General features: G+C 43.3%; 1 protein-coding gene across 4 annotated transcripts in view; it reads left to right on the plus strand.

Annotated features, from left to right (window-relative positions):
• Positions 1 to 1,897: 1,897 nt before the first annotated feature.
• LOC132383499 (calcipressin-3-like) overlaps positions 1,898 to 16,409 on the plus strand; it is a 121,444-nt gene continuing 106,932 nt past the window's right edge. Inside the window, exons 1-2 of one of the 4 annotated variants that reach the window (XM_059954526.1) lie at positions 1,898 to 2,049; positions 3,106 to 3,351. In XM_059954526.1, the coding sequence (XP_059810509.1) occupies positions 3,160 to 3,351 (192 nt within the window). In that variant the 5' untranslated portion in view covers positions 1,898 to 2,049; positions 3,106 to 3,159. Of the gene's footprint in view, positions 2,074 to 2,790; positions 2,814 to 3,105; positions 3,352 to 16,409 lie in introns of those variants that run through there. The other 3 variants (XM_059954529.1, XM_059954527.1, XM_059954528.1) reach the window with 3 other exon arrangements.

A 16,409-nucleotide genomic window follows, 5' to 3' on the forward strand; every position in this document is an offset into this window, starting at 1 on the left:
AGCCATCATTAAAACCTGGTTTGCCGTTGCATTTCCTAGGTAATGGTGAAAATGTTTAAAATGTGCCCTTGTGATGTCCTGAAGTTCCAAAGTAGGTTCCATGTATACACAAAACATGATCAGGCTTCCAGATTTAATATTTAGTCTGACACGTTTCATTAACTGTCCCTCAAAGTCCAAACCTCTGACCCCCATCGTGAGAGGGGTAAACGGGTAAGGCCGGCCAACAGGGCTCTGGTGAAGCTGTATAGGCCAATCCCCTGTACATTGGGTGCAATGGATTGCAGAAGCGATGATGAACTCCGGCCGCAACATCAACTTCAGAGGACGGTGGAGATGGGAGATCATCGATGGCCCGTGCTCCATTTAGGACCCGAGTAGGTTAGTAAGATGCTTCATCAACTGCACATGTGCTGCCTACAAGGTCAAAAGAGCGGCTACTCAAACATCACTGTTAGAGACCAAGCATGGCGAGTTATCCTGCATGATGCGCCTTCTGATCTAATACTAATAATGTTCAAAGTTGAAGAGATGTATTCAATCCTTTATTAAATAACCAGCAAACAAACTTGAAGCAATAAAACTAAATTAAAACCAACAACATTAAACTAAATGGAATTAAGTGAAGTTTCTCAGTTTTAAATATAATAGAGCAGTCAACAAAAAGGTATCACACCCCCTAACTCTAACTGACCTAACCAAACTAAAGACAAAGTATGAATAAGTAACTAACCTCTTTGCTTTAACCACGCTCCACCCACGTAACTCACTCATAAATCCGCAACACAAAATACAATACAGATAGAAAACAAATACATGGCTCCTACAGTCAGGATTTATTGCTTTTCTTGATTTGTCTTTGAGGGTCAGTAGTAAGCCACTTTCCTGAACCACTATAGTATTCACTTGAAGACACTCGTGGGTGTGTAGAGAGGCCTGGATTTAGATACAGTGACAATGAAGGAATAGCAATTTGTTTTCAGGACAAGATGCTTTGTGATTTGGATGGAAAGTTGGATGTGGCAGTTTCCCTACATGCCAGTCCCTCTCACCTACTGGGTGACAGAGGTTGTGAGCTTTAGGGTTTGATTAATGTAACACGATTGAATATGGATGATACACAGAACAGCCCTGTTGCACTAGTTGGTTCATTTTCCACCAATAACACTGCTGGCATTTAGGGCACCAATGAAAGTCCTCCACCTCTGTCTGTCCTTGGCCATTTACCGTCATACACAGATACAGAAGGCTTCTTCATTGCTGATCTCAATTTTATTTTTGACCAGTTAGGGTTATTAGCCCTGAGCTGAACCCACAAGCCAAGAGGACCAGTGGACCACTCTTAGTCTGGCCTCTACCCTTTGACCTGTTTGGCATGGGTGACCCAACCAACAGCTAAAGCATTAAGTCCTGGCTGCAGCTAACATACCACCCCGTGTACATATACATGGCATAATTTGCAGAGATGACACACAAACAAAATGTATAAAACAAAATGTCTCCCAATAATAATCACCCAGAAGTTAATTTTGTTTCTTTCTTCACAGTTTCTGCCAGACCTGCATTGTATTTTCAGCATTTAAAAAAAAAATTCAGATTTCCCGCCCCTGCAGCATTTCATTTTTCAATAAAATTCACAAATCCTAAATTCTTCAACCAGAACCACTCGGCTCCGTCATTGATTGACCTAAGGCAGCAATCGTTATGGCACGTGACGCAGGGCATTGATGATGATAATAAATGTGACACATTAAATGAAAGTCACGCAATACATTTATTTCCAATTATGCGAGGGAAAGGGGCTGGGAACGAAAAGAAACGAAATGAGACGAAAACAACTTAAAGAGCCGGACCCATATGGGCGTCCACTCCTCCTGAAGGACTGCTTGACGTCCCGCCTCACGGCTCTGATTCGTCTTGCATGACGTAATATACAAGTCCGTCCCACCTCTTCTGTTCTTTGGTTGGTCGACTGTCACATCAATCATCCCTCCGCCGCGCGTGTCGGCTTTTTCGTTAACAAGTCGAGCTGCGAAGAGGACATTGAGGGTAGGTTCAGTGGAGTAGTCGCAGGTTTGTCTAGGGATTATTTCAAACATTGTACTTCTCCGTGGTGTTTAATTTAACGACAAAGCAGTACCAGGAGCAGAGAGTTGGATTTAGTTAACCATTGTTATTTTAATTCCCGCCTGGCTTCAACTACAAATTACAATAATCCACTTAAAAACAATAAGAATATTTAAGCATAAAACATATTTGACCACCACTTTTATTTATTTTAGGAACTATAACTGTTGTTTTAACATCCAGAAATTAGTGCGACGTTGAATTGTCTTCCCAGGGACACGGTTGTCTAGCAAACTCCGTCCCAATCCAATAACTGGAAAACAGTTCTGTGTTAACTGAGTGAAGCAGTTAAACATTTCCCGTTGCCGTTCATGGGAATCAACAGCACAGTTGTTAATCTTTTGGCGGCTGCAGTAGCAACCGTGTGTTTTTGGATAATTCTATTGGGACTGAATTAGTTAAAAGCTTTTGTAGACTTAACAATTCTTAGATTTGTGTGTGTGTGTATCTAGGGGTGGGGGCACAGCTTCCGAGAGACAGGTATGATTTGCTAATTACCTCTCACTGTAACGTCGAGCGATTGCTGCCCATTACTGGTTTCATGCAGAGAACAGAGCTGAGAAAGAGTTTGCAATAGCAGAAATGCACCTTACTCTTGGAAAAGTATTTTGTTCAGTTGATGGAAAAACTGTAACCCAGTTTCTAGGTTGTTCTATAGAGGACGTTATTCAACAGCTGACGCCAATGTTGAGTAAAAATGTTTTAAAATAGTTTAATGAAACTTTGAATGTATAGTTGCAGCATCTGGGCATAAGTTGCCCCCATTCCTTGCCACTTCTACATAGGGTATTACTTGCACAGTGTTGTCATGAACCTTAGCATGGCCCTGACTTATAATTCTGTGGTTTCCAACCACGGATTGCTTCTAATAAAAAAGAATAGTGCAACTGGATTGTGTAGAACAGATACAGTTTTAAATTGGAAACAGTTCCTGTCTTGTTTTAACCTAACTCATCTCAATCCTTGTCTTTCTTTTAGGGTGTAGTTATATTTAATTTGTGTTTTAAACAAAATCCGCAAACAAGTGACCCAATGATAAGAGAAGGTATTCAAATGTGGTCTGACACTCCAAACTGCCCCAGTCTTTGTGACAACGATCAAGAAGTTCTGATCTTTGAGAATTATGAGGATTTGGACTCCAGGATTACGGATTTGAATGAACTGCCCATCACTCTCATGGCTTGTTCTGTGCATGAAGCAGTCTATGAAGATAAACAACACAGAGTAAGTTTCCCATTTAGAAGCATTGGATTACTTATTAACATTCCTCATTTTTATTGACCGTTTATATTGGGGAAAATCATTACCAAAGGAGAAACCAAGGTTGTAGTGTTGTGATTGGGGGTGGGGTGGAAACGGCCTGCTTCTCTTGAGAGCTGGCTCCTCCGAATCATGTAAGAACAATCTTCCGTTTGAGGTGGGGCAGCATTACAGAGGGAGGGGAGTCTGTGGAATTCATGGCCACAGAAGGTTTTGGTGACCAATTCATGGAATGTATTTAAAGTGGAGATTGGCAAGTTCCAGATCGGTAAGGGCTTCAGAGATTGCATGGAGTCGGAAGGAAAATGAGGTTGGGAGGGAAAACAAATCAGCCATGATGGAATGATGATGCAGACTCAATGGGCCGAATGGCCTAATTCTGCTCCTACATCTTATGGCCTTTTAATAACATACAAGTTTCTTACACCTTGCAGTCACTGTAATCATTTTTGATTTGATTACTTTTAGATTCTTTTTAGTTTCTAGACATAGATCTGTAATTTGGAAATTTCTTCATTGATGCAAGTCTGTACAACTTTCCTTAGTAACTTTATCTGTGAAGCATCAAAGCCATATTGTAGTTGTGGCCTACAGAAGAATGTAAATGCTTGCAACATTAACATGTGCTAGAAGCATTCATGATGGCTGATCATAAGGTAAAGCTGTCTTGAAATCACGCTGCCAAATTGACACTCCATGCTCCAGCGATATAACCTCCCTCTGGCGCCCCTCCCTTTTTTCCTTCTCCCATAATTCGCTCTCCTTTCCTATCCAGGCTTCTTCAGCTCTTTACCTTTTCCACGGATCACCGCCCAGCTTCTTACTTCACCCCTCTCCCCCAACCACCTACCTACTCCCTCACCTGGCTTCACCTATCACCTTCTAGCTTGTATTCCTTCCTCTCCCCTCACCGCCTTCTTCCCCCATCCTCCACAGTCCTGATGAAGGGTCTCGAACTGAACCGTCAACACTTTATTCCTTTTCATGCTCCCTGACCTGCTGAATTCCTCCAGCATTTTGTGTGTGACGCTCCAGGTATTCCCTTCTGTTCAACCTGCCCTGTTCATTGTGTTTGGCAGGGAAAAAACTTCAGTTTTCCACTGTTGCCTGATTTAGATTCATTCAGATTCAGACTGACTTTATATATCACATGTACATCGGAACATACAGTGAAATGTGTTGTTTGCATTAACAACCAACACAATCCAAGGATGTACTGGGAGCAGCCAGCAGGTGCTGCCACACATTTCGGCACCAAGATGAGGCCCTCAGTTGATTGGTGTCAACCAGGGAAGTTGCGCCCTAGCTCTCTACACAAGCCAGGGCAGTACGATATGGAGAGCAAGTTGTTGCCCGTGTAGCAGACTTCCCATCTCCAGGCAGCGGATGAGTCCAAAGGAATGGCGGAGACCAACACATTTTGTCACCAATGGCATTACAGGAGTTGCCAGCAAGTGTTGAACTCAGTGTAGTACTACCTTAGTATCTTCAGCTCTAGAATTTTCCTGAGGATTTACTCCTGAAGCCTTCCCCAAGGCAGCGGAAGTTTGCGATCAGAGTTTTCCTTCTCCAAGATGAGCTGTCGACCATGACTGACAAGCCCCATCTGCCCGAAGCGACTGGTCTTAAGGTGCCAGTAACCTGCCTTTGCCCCTTCTGTCAGCAGAAACTGTTCTGTTGGGCTTAGTAGCTAAACCACATGTGAAGGCCAGGAGCCGGATTTGGTTGTCAAAGGCTATTTGAGATGCATGCCATTGGGAGCACTTAACACCACTTCCACCCCCAGCTATAACAACCTTGAAGCACCAATGTAGCACATAATTAATGGGATCACTAACTACTTGCAGCTTGTTGCCTCAGCTCTACAAGTGTTTGTTGTTTTTAATGTTCTTCAAGGGTTGCTAAATTGAGCAGGGAGAAGAGTGCCTCTCTGTCAATAAACACAAGAGATTCTGCAGATGATTGAAACCCACATGACATGCTGGAGGAACTCAGCAGGTCAGGCAGCATGTATGAAGAGGAATAGAGCCAATATTTTGAGCTGAGCACTTTCATCAGATCTCAGTCCTGACTCAAAATATCGACTGTCTATTCCTCTCCATAGATGTTGCGTGACATACAGAATCCTTCCAGCATTTTGTGTCTGTGTTTGTGCCTCAGAGTAGTGAGGTTTGAGCCAACAGAAGTTCTGGAGCTGTTTGCAGAGTTCCACTGACTGGAGGAAGAGTGCTCTGCAAACATTGCCTGGCAATTCGAAGGCTGTATTTTGACCAAGAGAGATTTCATTGTCTCATTAACTATCCTGGCAGCTATAAATTTGTCTGAAAGTCTGCTTGCCACATAAAAATATGATAGTGCACGTTGGAGATTCAAACATTCTGTTCCCATGACTGTGCACAATGGAGTTTGAAGTACTCAGGGTTGGTCTCAAATTGTGAAGTGGTCTGCTCACTGTTGCACAAACTCACCATTTTGAGGTCACAGCCCTTGCTTCGATCCAAGGAGCAATCAGCTGAAGAAAAGGAGAAGTAAAATAAGAGAGGCTTTTCATGACCAGCTTGGCAAGTTGCACTGCAAGTTAACCACAAATGTCCATTCATCAACAGTTCTACATATCTGATCTTCCTTCAGCTGGCAACAATCACGATGCACTGCTTAAAGCCAACAGGAAATTTACACACTCAAAGTGCTGCAGGAACTGAGCTCCACAGGCAGCCACTATGGAGATGAATAAACAGTTGACGTTTCAGGCCGAGGTCCTCCTTCGGGGCTGGAGAGGAAGGAGGAAGGTGCCAGAATGAAAAGGTTGGTGGAGGGGAAGGAGGACTAGCTAAAAGGTGATAGGTGAAGCCAGATAGGTGGAAAAGGTAAAGGGCAAGAGAAGAAGGAATCTGATGGGAGCGGAGTGGACAATGGGAGAAAGGGAAGAAGGAGGGGCACTATGAGGAGGTGATAGGCAGATGAGAAGAGATAAGAGGTTAGAATGGGGAATAGATGAAGAGAGAGGGGGAAGGGGAATTATTTTTACCCAAAGGAGAAGTTGATGCTCATGCCCTCAGGTTGGAGACTGAAGGAATATGAGGTATTGCTCCTCCAACATCTTGGCAAAAGAGGCGGCTGTGGACCGACATGTTGGAATAGGGTTAAGAATTAAAATGGTTAGCCACTGGGAATTTCTGCTTTTGGCAGATAGAGCGAAGATGCTCACAAAGTGGTTTCCCAATTTACATCAGGCCTCACCCAAGGAGAGGAGGCTGCTTTGGGAGCACTGGATCCAATAGATGGCCCCAGCAGACTTGCAGGTGAAGTGTTGCTTCACCTGGAAGTACAGTTTGGGACCCTAAGTGGAGCTGAGGGTAGAGGTGAAAGGGCATGTATTGCATAGTTGTGACTTGCAGGGATATGTGCTGGGAGGGAGGTTAGTGGGGAGGAATGAATGGATAAGCAAATCAGAAGGGAGCAACCCCTGCAGTGTTGTTGTTGTTTGTCCATTGTCCGTCAATGAAGACCTCGACACCATTGATGATGATGATGTCGAGGCTAGGGCTTGATTTGGATTTAAGTGAGGGAGAGTTGCGCTGCGTCAGCCTCACTCTCTCTCCCCAATTCCCTTCTGGATCCAGTGGCAAAACAAGAGTCGAGACGGCTGGGGATGGGAGTAGGTGCAGTGGATGACCAGGACGTCTTCTGTGTCTTGTTGTGTTCTACGCATTCCACGACGCTTGCAGAGACCGCCTTCTTGACCGTTGGACCTTCCATTGGTCTCGTCCGCTCAGTCCGCCGGACTTGAGACCCGTCGGCTACCCTCACCTTGTTTAGCCGGCTTGTCGAAGCCATTGCCTGGGGTGTGGCCGCTGTCGCATGTGAACAGCTACGAGGAGCCACAGGTGAGAGCTGAGTGCCAGGTAGGAATCAAAGGTGGACTAACCGCATTGTAACGAATGCGACATGTTGCCCCACCAGAGGGGCTACCCCTCCCAGACGGCCCATACACTCTGCAGAGAATAGGGGCGAGGGGAAGTAAAGATGTGTTTGGTGTTATGATACTGTTGAAGGTGGCGGAAGTTGCAGAAAATGATGTGTTGGATGTGGAGGCTCATGAGGTGGTAGAAGAGGACAAGAGGAACTCTATACCTGTTAAGGTGGTGGGAAGATGGGGTGAAATGGAGGAGATGTGGGTGAGGGCAGCATCAATGTGGAGGAAGGGAAGCCTTGTTTTTTTTCGAAGAAGTGGGGCATCAGCGCCTAGAAGAGAACGGCCTCATCCTGGGAGCAAATGCAGCATTAACAGCGATCAGGGCCCCGTGCATTCATATACTGTGCCTAAGACTCTCTGCCACCATCCCGGCAGTGGATTCAAGCACTTACCACTCACTGTATTGGTGGGCGGGGGATGGTGGAAGCTACCTCTGACATTACCCCTCCTACGCTTCCTCCTATTCACCATAAAAGTATGTACACTGGTTTCTACCTTTGGCTCCCCGGGAAAAAGGCACTGGCTCTGCACTCTTTCTGTGTCTCATTTAATCTTATACAATTCTCTCAAGCTGTCTCTCACGCTCCTTTGTTCCAAAGAGAAAAGCCCCAGGATCTGGTGAATGGCAGTGATCCTTGACTTCCAGATGAGCTCAATGCCTTTCAAAAGGCAGAATAAAACTATGGCTATGAGGATCCGTACAGCACCCAGTGACGTTGTGTTCTCTGTCTCAGAGGCCATCGTCCAACTATCTTAAAGCAGTGTGAAAAACCTCGCAAGGTGACAAGCCCCAATGGAGTACCTAGCAGGTCTCGGAAAACCTGTGCCAACCAGCTGACGGGTATGCTCGAGGACATTTTCAATCTCTCATGCTACATTTGGAAGTTTTTGCCTGCTTCAAAAGGACAACAATCATACCAGTGCCCAAGAAGAGCAGGGTGAGCTGCCTTAATGACAGTCATCCTGTAGCACTCACATCTATGGTGAAAAAGTTCTTTGAGAGGTTGGTTAAGGCTAGAATCAACACCTGTCTCAGTAAGGACCTAAGTCCACTTCAATTTGCCTATCACCACAATAGGCCTACAATAGACGCAATCTCATTGGCTTTTCACGTGGCCTTGAATCACCTGGAGGAAACTAATACTTAGATCAGACTGCTCTTTATTGACTACAGCTTGGTGTTTAACACAATCATTCCAAAATATGGACGTCTATACCTCCCACTGTAACTGGGTCCTCCCCTTTCTCACCGGCTGATCAGTCTGTGCAAATTGGAAATAACATCTCCATCTTGCTGATAATCAGCACTGGCACAGGTCAAGGTTGTGTGCTTAGCCCACTGCTCTACTCTCTCTACACCAGGAGTGGGCAAACTTTTTGACTTGTGGGCCACAAAGGGTTCTAAAATTTGACAGGGGGGCCGGACCAGGAGCAGATGGACGGAGTGTTTTGGTAATACACCTCGTAAGAGAAAATAAAATATCATGGGATATGTAGAAAACATGTGCTTTAATTTCAATTGAAAATGAACAAATGCATGACAACAAAATATTTCTTTGAAGTCCCATGGTATTTAGCTATTTATTGAAATGACTTTTAAAGCACTGAAAATTAAATGAATAAAATACAGCTTTTTTTAATAGTAAGTTATTATTTTAAAGCACTGAAAATTCTGTTATCCTTCAAGATATTATCATCATCACTCTCCTCCTGCCTGTCTTTATTTCAAAAACGGTAGGAGATGCAGGTCTACTTGTCCTGCTCCTTCTTATTCAATTGTCCCCTGTGCCAAAACTCAACAACGACCAGCACAAGGACAGAACAGTGACAGCGCGCCAGTATGCGGAGCGCGTTATTTGATCTGGAGCGCATTTTATATTTTGAGAACATACGTGCACCTGCGCACTACTCATGTCCATCACTTAACAGAAATGACATGTAACATGTAAGGCTTATTGAAAAAAATATTTTCAAATGCATTTTTACATAACACAATGAAGAAACTTATTTTTAGTTTCAGTGGGAACAGTGTTGTTGGTCTCCCTTTTTAGCCAGCGCATCAAAGTCTGGATTTAGTTTTGTCGTGGCGATTCTCAGGATGGATCTGAAGTGTTGGTCAGTTAACTTGGATCTGTGGCTGGCTTTGTTGATGTTCATGACGCTGAATGCCTGTTCACACAAATAGGTCGAGCTGAACAAAGAGTAAAGCGCAAATGTGGAGTAATACGCTGCACCTCAACAAAGGTCAATGTGTAGCGGTGTGCTACATGCAGTGCTAAAATTATGACATGGAGTCGGTAACAGCAGTCGAAGAAAAAAACTTTATTCAAAATCCCCAGCCTCACTTTTAAGCCTCCCTCAACCTGCCCCCCGTGGCGCAGAGGCTCCAAAGCTCTGTGCTCGCAAATCCCCGCAGGCTATCTCCCTTAGCCGGAACACTGGCTAATTGTGAGCCGGTTCGGATGTGCCAGGAAATGGGTCGCCACAAATGTATATAGAGTGCATCATCTGTTGGGAAAACGCCAGAATTGCGGGGAAAAAACGTTAATAAGGTTTATTAATATAATTTCATCAAGTTCTGCGGGCCGGATTAAAAAGCTTAACGGGCCGCAGTTTGCCCATGCCTGCTCTACACCATGACTATGTGGCTAGGCACAGATCAAATTTCCTCTATAAATTTGCTGATGATGCAATAAATTTTGGCAGAATTTCTGACGGTAACAAGAGGGCGCACAGAAGCAAGATAGATCAGCTCTTTGAACAGTGTTGTAGCAACAACCTTCCGCTCAATATTATTAAGACCAAAGAATTGTCATGAACTTCAGAAAGGAACACACGCCAGTCCTTATTGAGGGATCAGAAGTGGAAATGGTAAGCAATTCCAAGTTCCTGACTGTCAACATCTCTGAGAATCTGTTCTGGGCCCAAGGTGTCGATGCAGTTACAAAGAAGTCACAGTAGCGGCTCTATTTCATTGAGTTTGTGGAGACTTAGTATATCACCAAAGACACTTGCAAATTTCTACAGATGTACTGTGGAGAGCATTCTAACTGGCTGCATCACCGTCTGGTCTGGATGGGGCGGGCACTGCACAGGATCGAAATAAGCTGCAGAAAGGTGTGAACATAGTTCCATTATGGGCACTAGCCTCTCTGGCATCAGGACATCTCCAAGGAGCGATGCCTCAAAAAAGGCAGCATCCATCATAAAGGACCCCCATCACCCAGGACATGCCCTCTTCACATTACTACCATCACGGAGGAGGTACAGGAACCTGAAGGCACACACTCAGCGATTCAGGAATAGCTCCTTCCCCTCTGCCATCAGATTTCTGAATGGGCATTGAACCCATGAACACAACCTCACTATTTTTTTCTCTTTTTTTACTACTTATTTAATTCAACTTATGTAATGTAATTTACTGTGTTTATTTTTATGTATTGTAATGTGCTACTGTCATATAATAAATTTCACGACATACTGTATGCTGGTGATATTAAACTTGATTCTGAATGCCCAAGGTAGATAATTAGCCTCTGTTGTTACATATGGCCATTTGCAGGCAAGAGTGCTCTCTGCCACTTCCAGCTCATGTCTGGGCAGGTTACCAGGTCTTGTACAAACTGGCACAGATTGCTTCTGCTGCTGAGGAATTGCAAGTGGAATTAAAATATTGTGCGATTGTCAATAATTCTGACCTTGTATTTGAAGCAAGGCTAGTGAGAGCCAGCTCTATCCTTCCATTTGCGCTGGCTCTAGGCCAGTGGTGTCCAGTGCCTCATCATGTACAGATCCTCCCTCTAAGCTAACTGTTAATTTGCATATGGTGCTTGCATCTGAGTTGATAACTGGAAATACTGAATTAAGCAAACTCCCGCTCGGTTCCTCATTCTTCTTCCCGCCTTATCCTAATTCACCATTTGGAAAGTGGATATCTCAGTTCATTTTTTTTATTGTAAATCTTTATGGCACTTTAGCTTTGCTGTTTTCTTTTGGAATTGACCTCATTGAATTACAAAGAGTATGTGGTGGAAATAATGTCTGCATCATCTTGCCACTTTGTTCCGCTGCTCTACATGCAGTTGGTGCTCTGGAACTGTTAGGGCGTATTCTGGAGATAGGGTGTAGAGCAAATATTAATTTCAACAGCAACCAGTCTTCAGATTTGAATGTTGATTGCAAATTGAATTTAAAATGTGGCTCTGATGCAGTAGTATTCCTGGTGCTGAAACTGGGTTTGATCATCTGAGATGTCTGCACATGCAAGAATGCAGTTAGACGATGGGTTTAGCACTCAGTTTGGGCATTGGAGATATTTGAAAATTATATGTAATTCAAAGGAAGCATTGTAGATACATTATAACCATAGAATTGCCCTGCTGTTACCTTTTGATCTTTGGCATTAAAAATGCCATGTAATATTGGGTCAGGGAGGCCTCTTCTTTGAAGACTGTCTCCAGTATGTTACCTGCTTGTTTAGTTCAATGTAGACTTCTGTATCCACCAGCTTCAATGTCTCCCTGGTGACTTCATTCACAGACACAACAGGAACATCTCTGAAGAGTAATATTGCAGAATTTCTCCTGTTCATAAAGTACATCTCAGAGGATTTCAGTTTTCATGTTTTATTTTCCCATTGAGTCAGCTAATCATTCACTTTGAAATGTTACCCCTTGAGACTTATTGTGATTTCGGTTCCAACTGCCTCCCTGTTTTCAGACCCTGTTGCAATTCTTGAAGTCATTACTCATGCATGGTTGCAATGAACAGTTAGTTACTTACTGCCTGTTATGCCCCTGATGTTTAGGGCAGCATTGAAGGTCCTCTATCTCTCTCTGTCCTTGGCCATCTTCTCTATTGTGCCCCAGGTGTGGTTCAGGGTCATCATTCCTGCCTAGATGTCATGGCACCAAGTTGTCTGTGGTCTCCTGTGTTTCCCCCATTCTTTTGGGGTCCAATGAAGTGCAGCCTTGATGATGGAATAGGTCTCTCTTCCCCTCGCGTGTCCAATCTACCTCCAGCTTTTCTTCACAATGATTGTGGCCATGTCCTCTTGGTGTCTCTGAAGGAGTAGGAGACCATTCTCAGCCAGAAAATATGGAGGAGCTTTCAGAGGCTCATGGTGTGGAATGACAACAGCTTGGCAAGATTGTTGGCTGTCTTGTAGCAGTAAATTAATACAGTAAAACTTAGATAATCTGCTGTGCTGCCATTTGCAACTAGGTCAATAGGTGATGTTTGTGCTTCTTTCTGACTCACTGGCGCTCTGGATCCTATGCTCTCTTATGACATCGAGATCCTGGTACTCCCCGCTACCACCACCCTGCTGGGTAATTGGGAACGACAGTAAGTGCTGGCCTTGTCAGCAATTTCCATGTCACTCAGATAAAAAAAATAATAATGTAAAGGCCATTCTAAGCGCAGGTGTAGGATCACGAGGTGAGAAAGTCAAGCTTCAGTTGTTCAAAGCCATTGGAAGACTATGATCAACACTGATCCTCAGTAAGGGGTGCTGACCTTGGAGATGTACCCTGAGTTTTCTGATAGATTTCAGAAATAAACTTTATTCATAGAAATAAACCTCTTTACATTGTTAGGTGTTGGTCAGTCTACATTCCATATGGTGTTGGGTCAATACTTCTGAAGCATGCACGTTCTATGTACAAAGCACCGTTGAAGCCTCTTTAGATGATACAAGCTTCACGTTCATATACAATCCCAAGATTCATTTTCTTGTGGGCATACTCAATAAATCCACAATGGAATAATAACCATAATAGAATCAATGAAAATCTGCACTAACTTGGGTGTTCAAAATCCAGCAAACTGTGTACAAGTACAAAAAGAAAGAAATAATATTTAAGCAATAAATGTCGAGAAGACGAGATGAAGAGTCTTAGAAAGTGAGTCCAAAGTTTGTGAGAACAGTTCAGTAATGGTGTAAGTAAAGCTATCTCCTTGGTCCAAGAGCCTGAGGTGTTCAGGAGGCTTGTACGTAAGATCCAGCCCCATGAATGTTGAGTGACAGCAGGAACTTTCTTTTTTACTTCTTCATAATTATGAACATAACTGGCTAGGCCTGCAGTTTTTATTTACCCTGGGGTCAGGGGCAGAGAGGGTAAGAATGGAAGATTTGTCTCCATCAAAAGTATTAATGAAGCAGATGTGATTAAAGGGTTTATTATGAGGGCAAATTGTCCTGAGATATGCTATTATCAAGGTATTTTAATTTAATGAATATGTTTACAAAGTATATTCTGTGAATGGGTTAAGAATATTGGAGATATGATTTTAAAATCAAAATGAGCCAAATTTTGGATTAAAATCAGAAAGTATTTGCATATTTAAGACAATGATGAGCCAAAAACCCTTTCACTTCAAGTGGTCTTGGAAACTAAATCAGCTGGTATTTTCAGGGTTGTGACTGATGTGTTCTCATTTTGTAGGTGCCAAATGTTATAATGCAAGAATGGGTAAATGGATCAGAAGCTCAGATTAGCCCATCTCAGGTTGAAATATTGAACAGAGTGAGGAATTGTGTGACCTACTCCAAATCCCATAGCCCTTGTTCTAACAATTGCTCTTTAACTTCCCAAATATTGTTTTACAAGCTTTCCTATGCCTCATGCACAACGTAGGCTTAAAGCTATAAGATATAGGAGTTCAATCCGGATAAGTGTGAGGTGATGCATTTTGGAAGGACAAACCAGAAATCTGAGTATAGGGTTAATGGTTGGTTACTTAAGAGTGTGGATGAACAGAGGGACCTTGGGGTTCAAATCCATACATCCCTCAAGGTTGCTGCACAGGATGATAGGATAGTTAGGAAGGCCTGTGGGATGCTAGGCTTCATTAATAGGGGGATTGAGTTCAAGAGTGGAGAGGTCATGTTGCAATTCTACAAATCTCTGGTGAGACCATACTTAGAGTATTGTAAAAACACAAAATGCTGGCAGAACTCAGCAGGCCAGACAACATCTATGGGAGGAGGTAGTGACGACGTTTCGGCCCGAAACGTTGTCACTACCTCCTCCCATAGATGCTGCCTGGCCTGCTGAGTTCTGCCAGCATTTTGTGTTTTTATTTATTTCCAGCATCTGCAGATTCACTCGTGTTGTGTTAGAGTATTGTGTTCAGTTCTGGTCACCTCATTATAGGAAGGATGTGGAAGCTACGGAGAGGGTGCAGAGGAGATTTACCAGGATGTTGCCTGGATTGGATAACAAGTCATATGAAGCAAGGTTAGCAGACCTGGGACTTTTCTCTTTGGAGCGTAGAAGGATGAGAGGGGACTTGATAAATGTCTACAAGATTATGACATCGATAGGGTGGATAGCCAGTACCTGTTTCCCAGGGCACGAATAGCAAACACTAGAGGGCATATGTACAAAGTTAAGGGAGGGAAGTTTAGGGGAGACATCAGGGTTAATTTTTTTACACAGAGGGTTGTGGGAGCCTGGAATGATTTGCCAGGGATGGTGGTAGAGCCTAAAACATTAGGGGTATTTAAGAGCCTCTTGGACAGGTACGTGGATGAAAGAAAAATAGAGGGTTACGGGGTAGTGTGGGTTTAGTACTTTTTTTAAAGGAATATATAGGTCGGTACAACATCGAGGTCTGAAGGGCCTGTACTGTGCTGTAGTATTCTAGTGTCTAGTAGCAGAATTCAACTTATTGGGTTTGCTCTGCCATTCTATCTCAGCTGATTTATTTTCCAGCTCAACCCCATTATTCTGCCTTCTCCCTGTAATCTATGATGCCCCTACCAATCAAGAACCTATCAACCTCCTCTTTGAATATACCCAATGACTTGGCCTTCATAGCTCTCTGTCAGTGAATTCCCCAGATTCACCACTCTCTTGCCAAAAAAATCCTTCCTGATCTCAGTTCCAAATAGATGACCTTCTATTCTGAGATTGTGTGCTCTGATCCTAGACTCTCCCACAATTGGAAACCTCCTCCACACTTCCACTCATATTCAGAAGGTTTCAATGAAGTCACCCCTCAGTCTTCTAAACGCCAACGAGCACAGGCCAGTGCCATCAAACGCTCTTCATATTAACCCTTCCACTTCCAGGATAATTCTTGTGAACCTCCTCTGGAACCTCTCCAATGTCAGCGCATCCTTTTTAAGATATGGGGCCCAATATTGTAGTGTTCTTGGCTGTAGTGCAGTGACTTCCAGTGGTAGGAACTACTTGATATTTTTTTTAAGTTGGACCTTGACGGTGAAGAGTGCTGGTGTAACCAGTCTGCATTTTATTGCTGTGCCCCCAAAAGGATAATAACGATCGATAATGTTGCAGTGCACGGGTTAGCCATTGGAGGCCAGTATTACACTTCATTTCAGTCCAGCCTCTCAAGTCTCCAGTGTCTTATTACGCTTCAAATGAGTGTCTGAACATAGTTGTGTCAGTGGATGGAGCAATATTATTTAAACTTGGAGCAAGGCTGAAAACTTGCTCAATTAGCCCAAAATTCATTCCTGATCAGTGCCACCAAGCTCGCAGTTTAGCAGTGTGAATTATACACTGCTGAAGTCAACAGAACTGAATTTCAAAGTGGTTTGTTCAGGTTTAAGCCTTCAGTGCAGAGAAAAATTCTAGGCAAGCATATTTTTTTTAAGAAGTGACCTTTAATTTAATAATGCATGATATTAGCATAAACAGATCCACAGCATTGATTTATCTGATTTCTTTTTTAAATCAGCAGCTCGATTAGAAACATTACAGGCTTGCAGACTTTCTATTTCTGGCATCATATGAATACTCTGCTGCTCCCATTTCAACCTGTTATTTTGTTTCTCTGCTTGTCCCACTACTTTTTCCATGTCCCACCATCCCTGATATCTTATAATCTTCCATCTCGTCACAAACCTTTCTTCTTATTGAAAGGGCTAGATAGAGTGAATGTGGAGAGGATGTTTCCTATAGTGAGAGAGCCTGGGTTCAGAATAGAAGGATGTCTGTTTAGAGCAGAGATGAGGAATTTATTTTAGCCAGATGGTGATGAATCTGTGGAATTTATTACCTTAGGTGCCTGTGGA

This window comes from Hypanus sabinus, chromosome 30 (assembly GCF_030144855.1).
Source record: "Hypanus sabinus isolate sHypSab1 chromosome 30, sHypSab1.hap1, whole genome shotgun sequence".
NCBI classification, from domain to species: domain Eukaryota; kingdom Metazoa; phylum Chordata; class Chondrichthyes; order Myliobatiformes; family Dasyatidae; genus Hypanus; species Hypanus sabinus.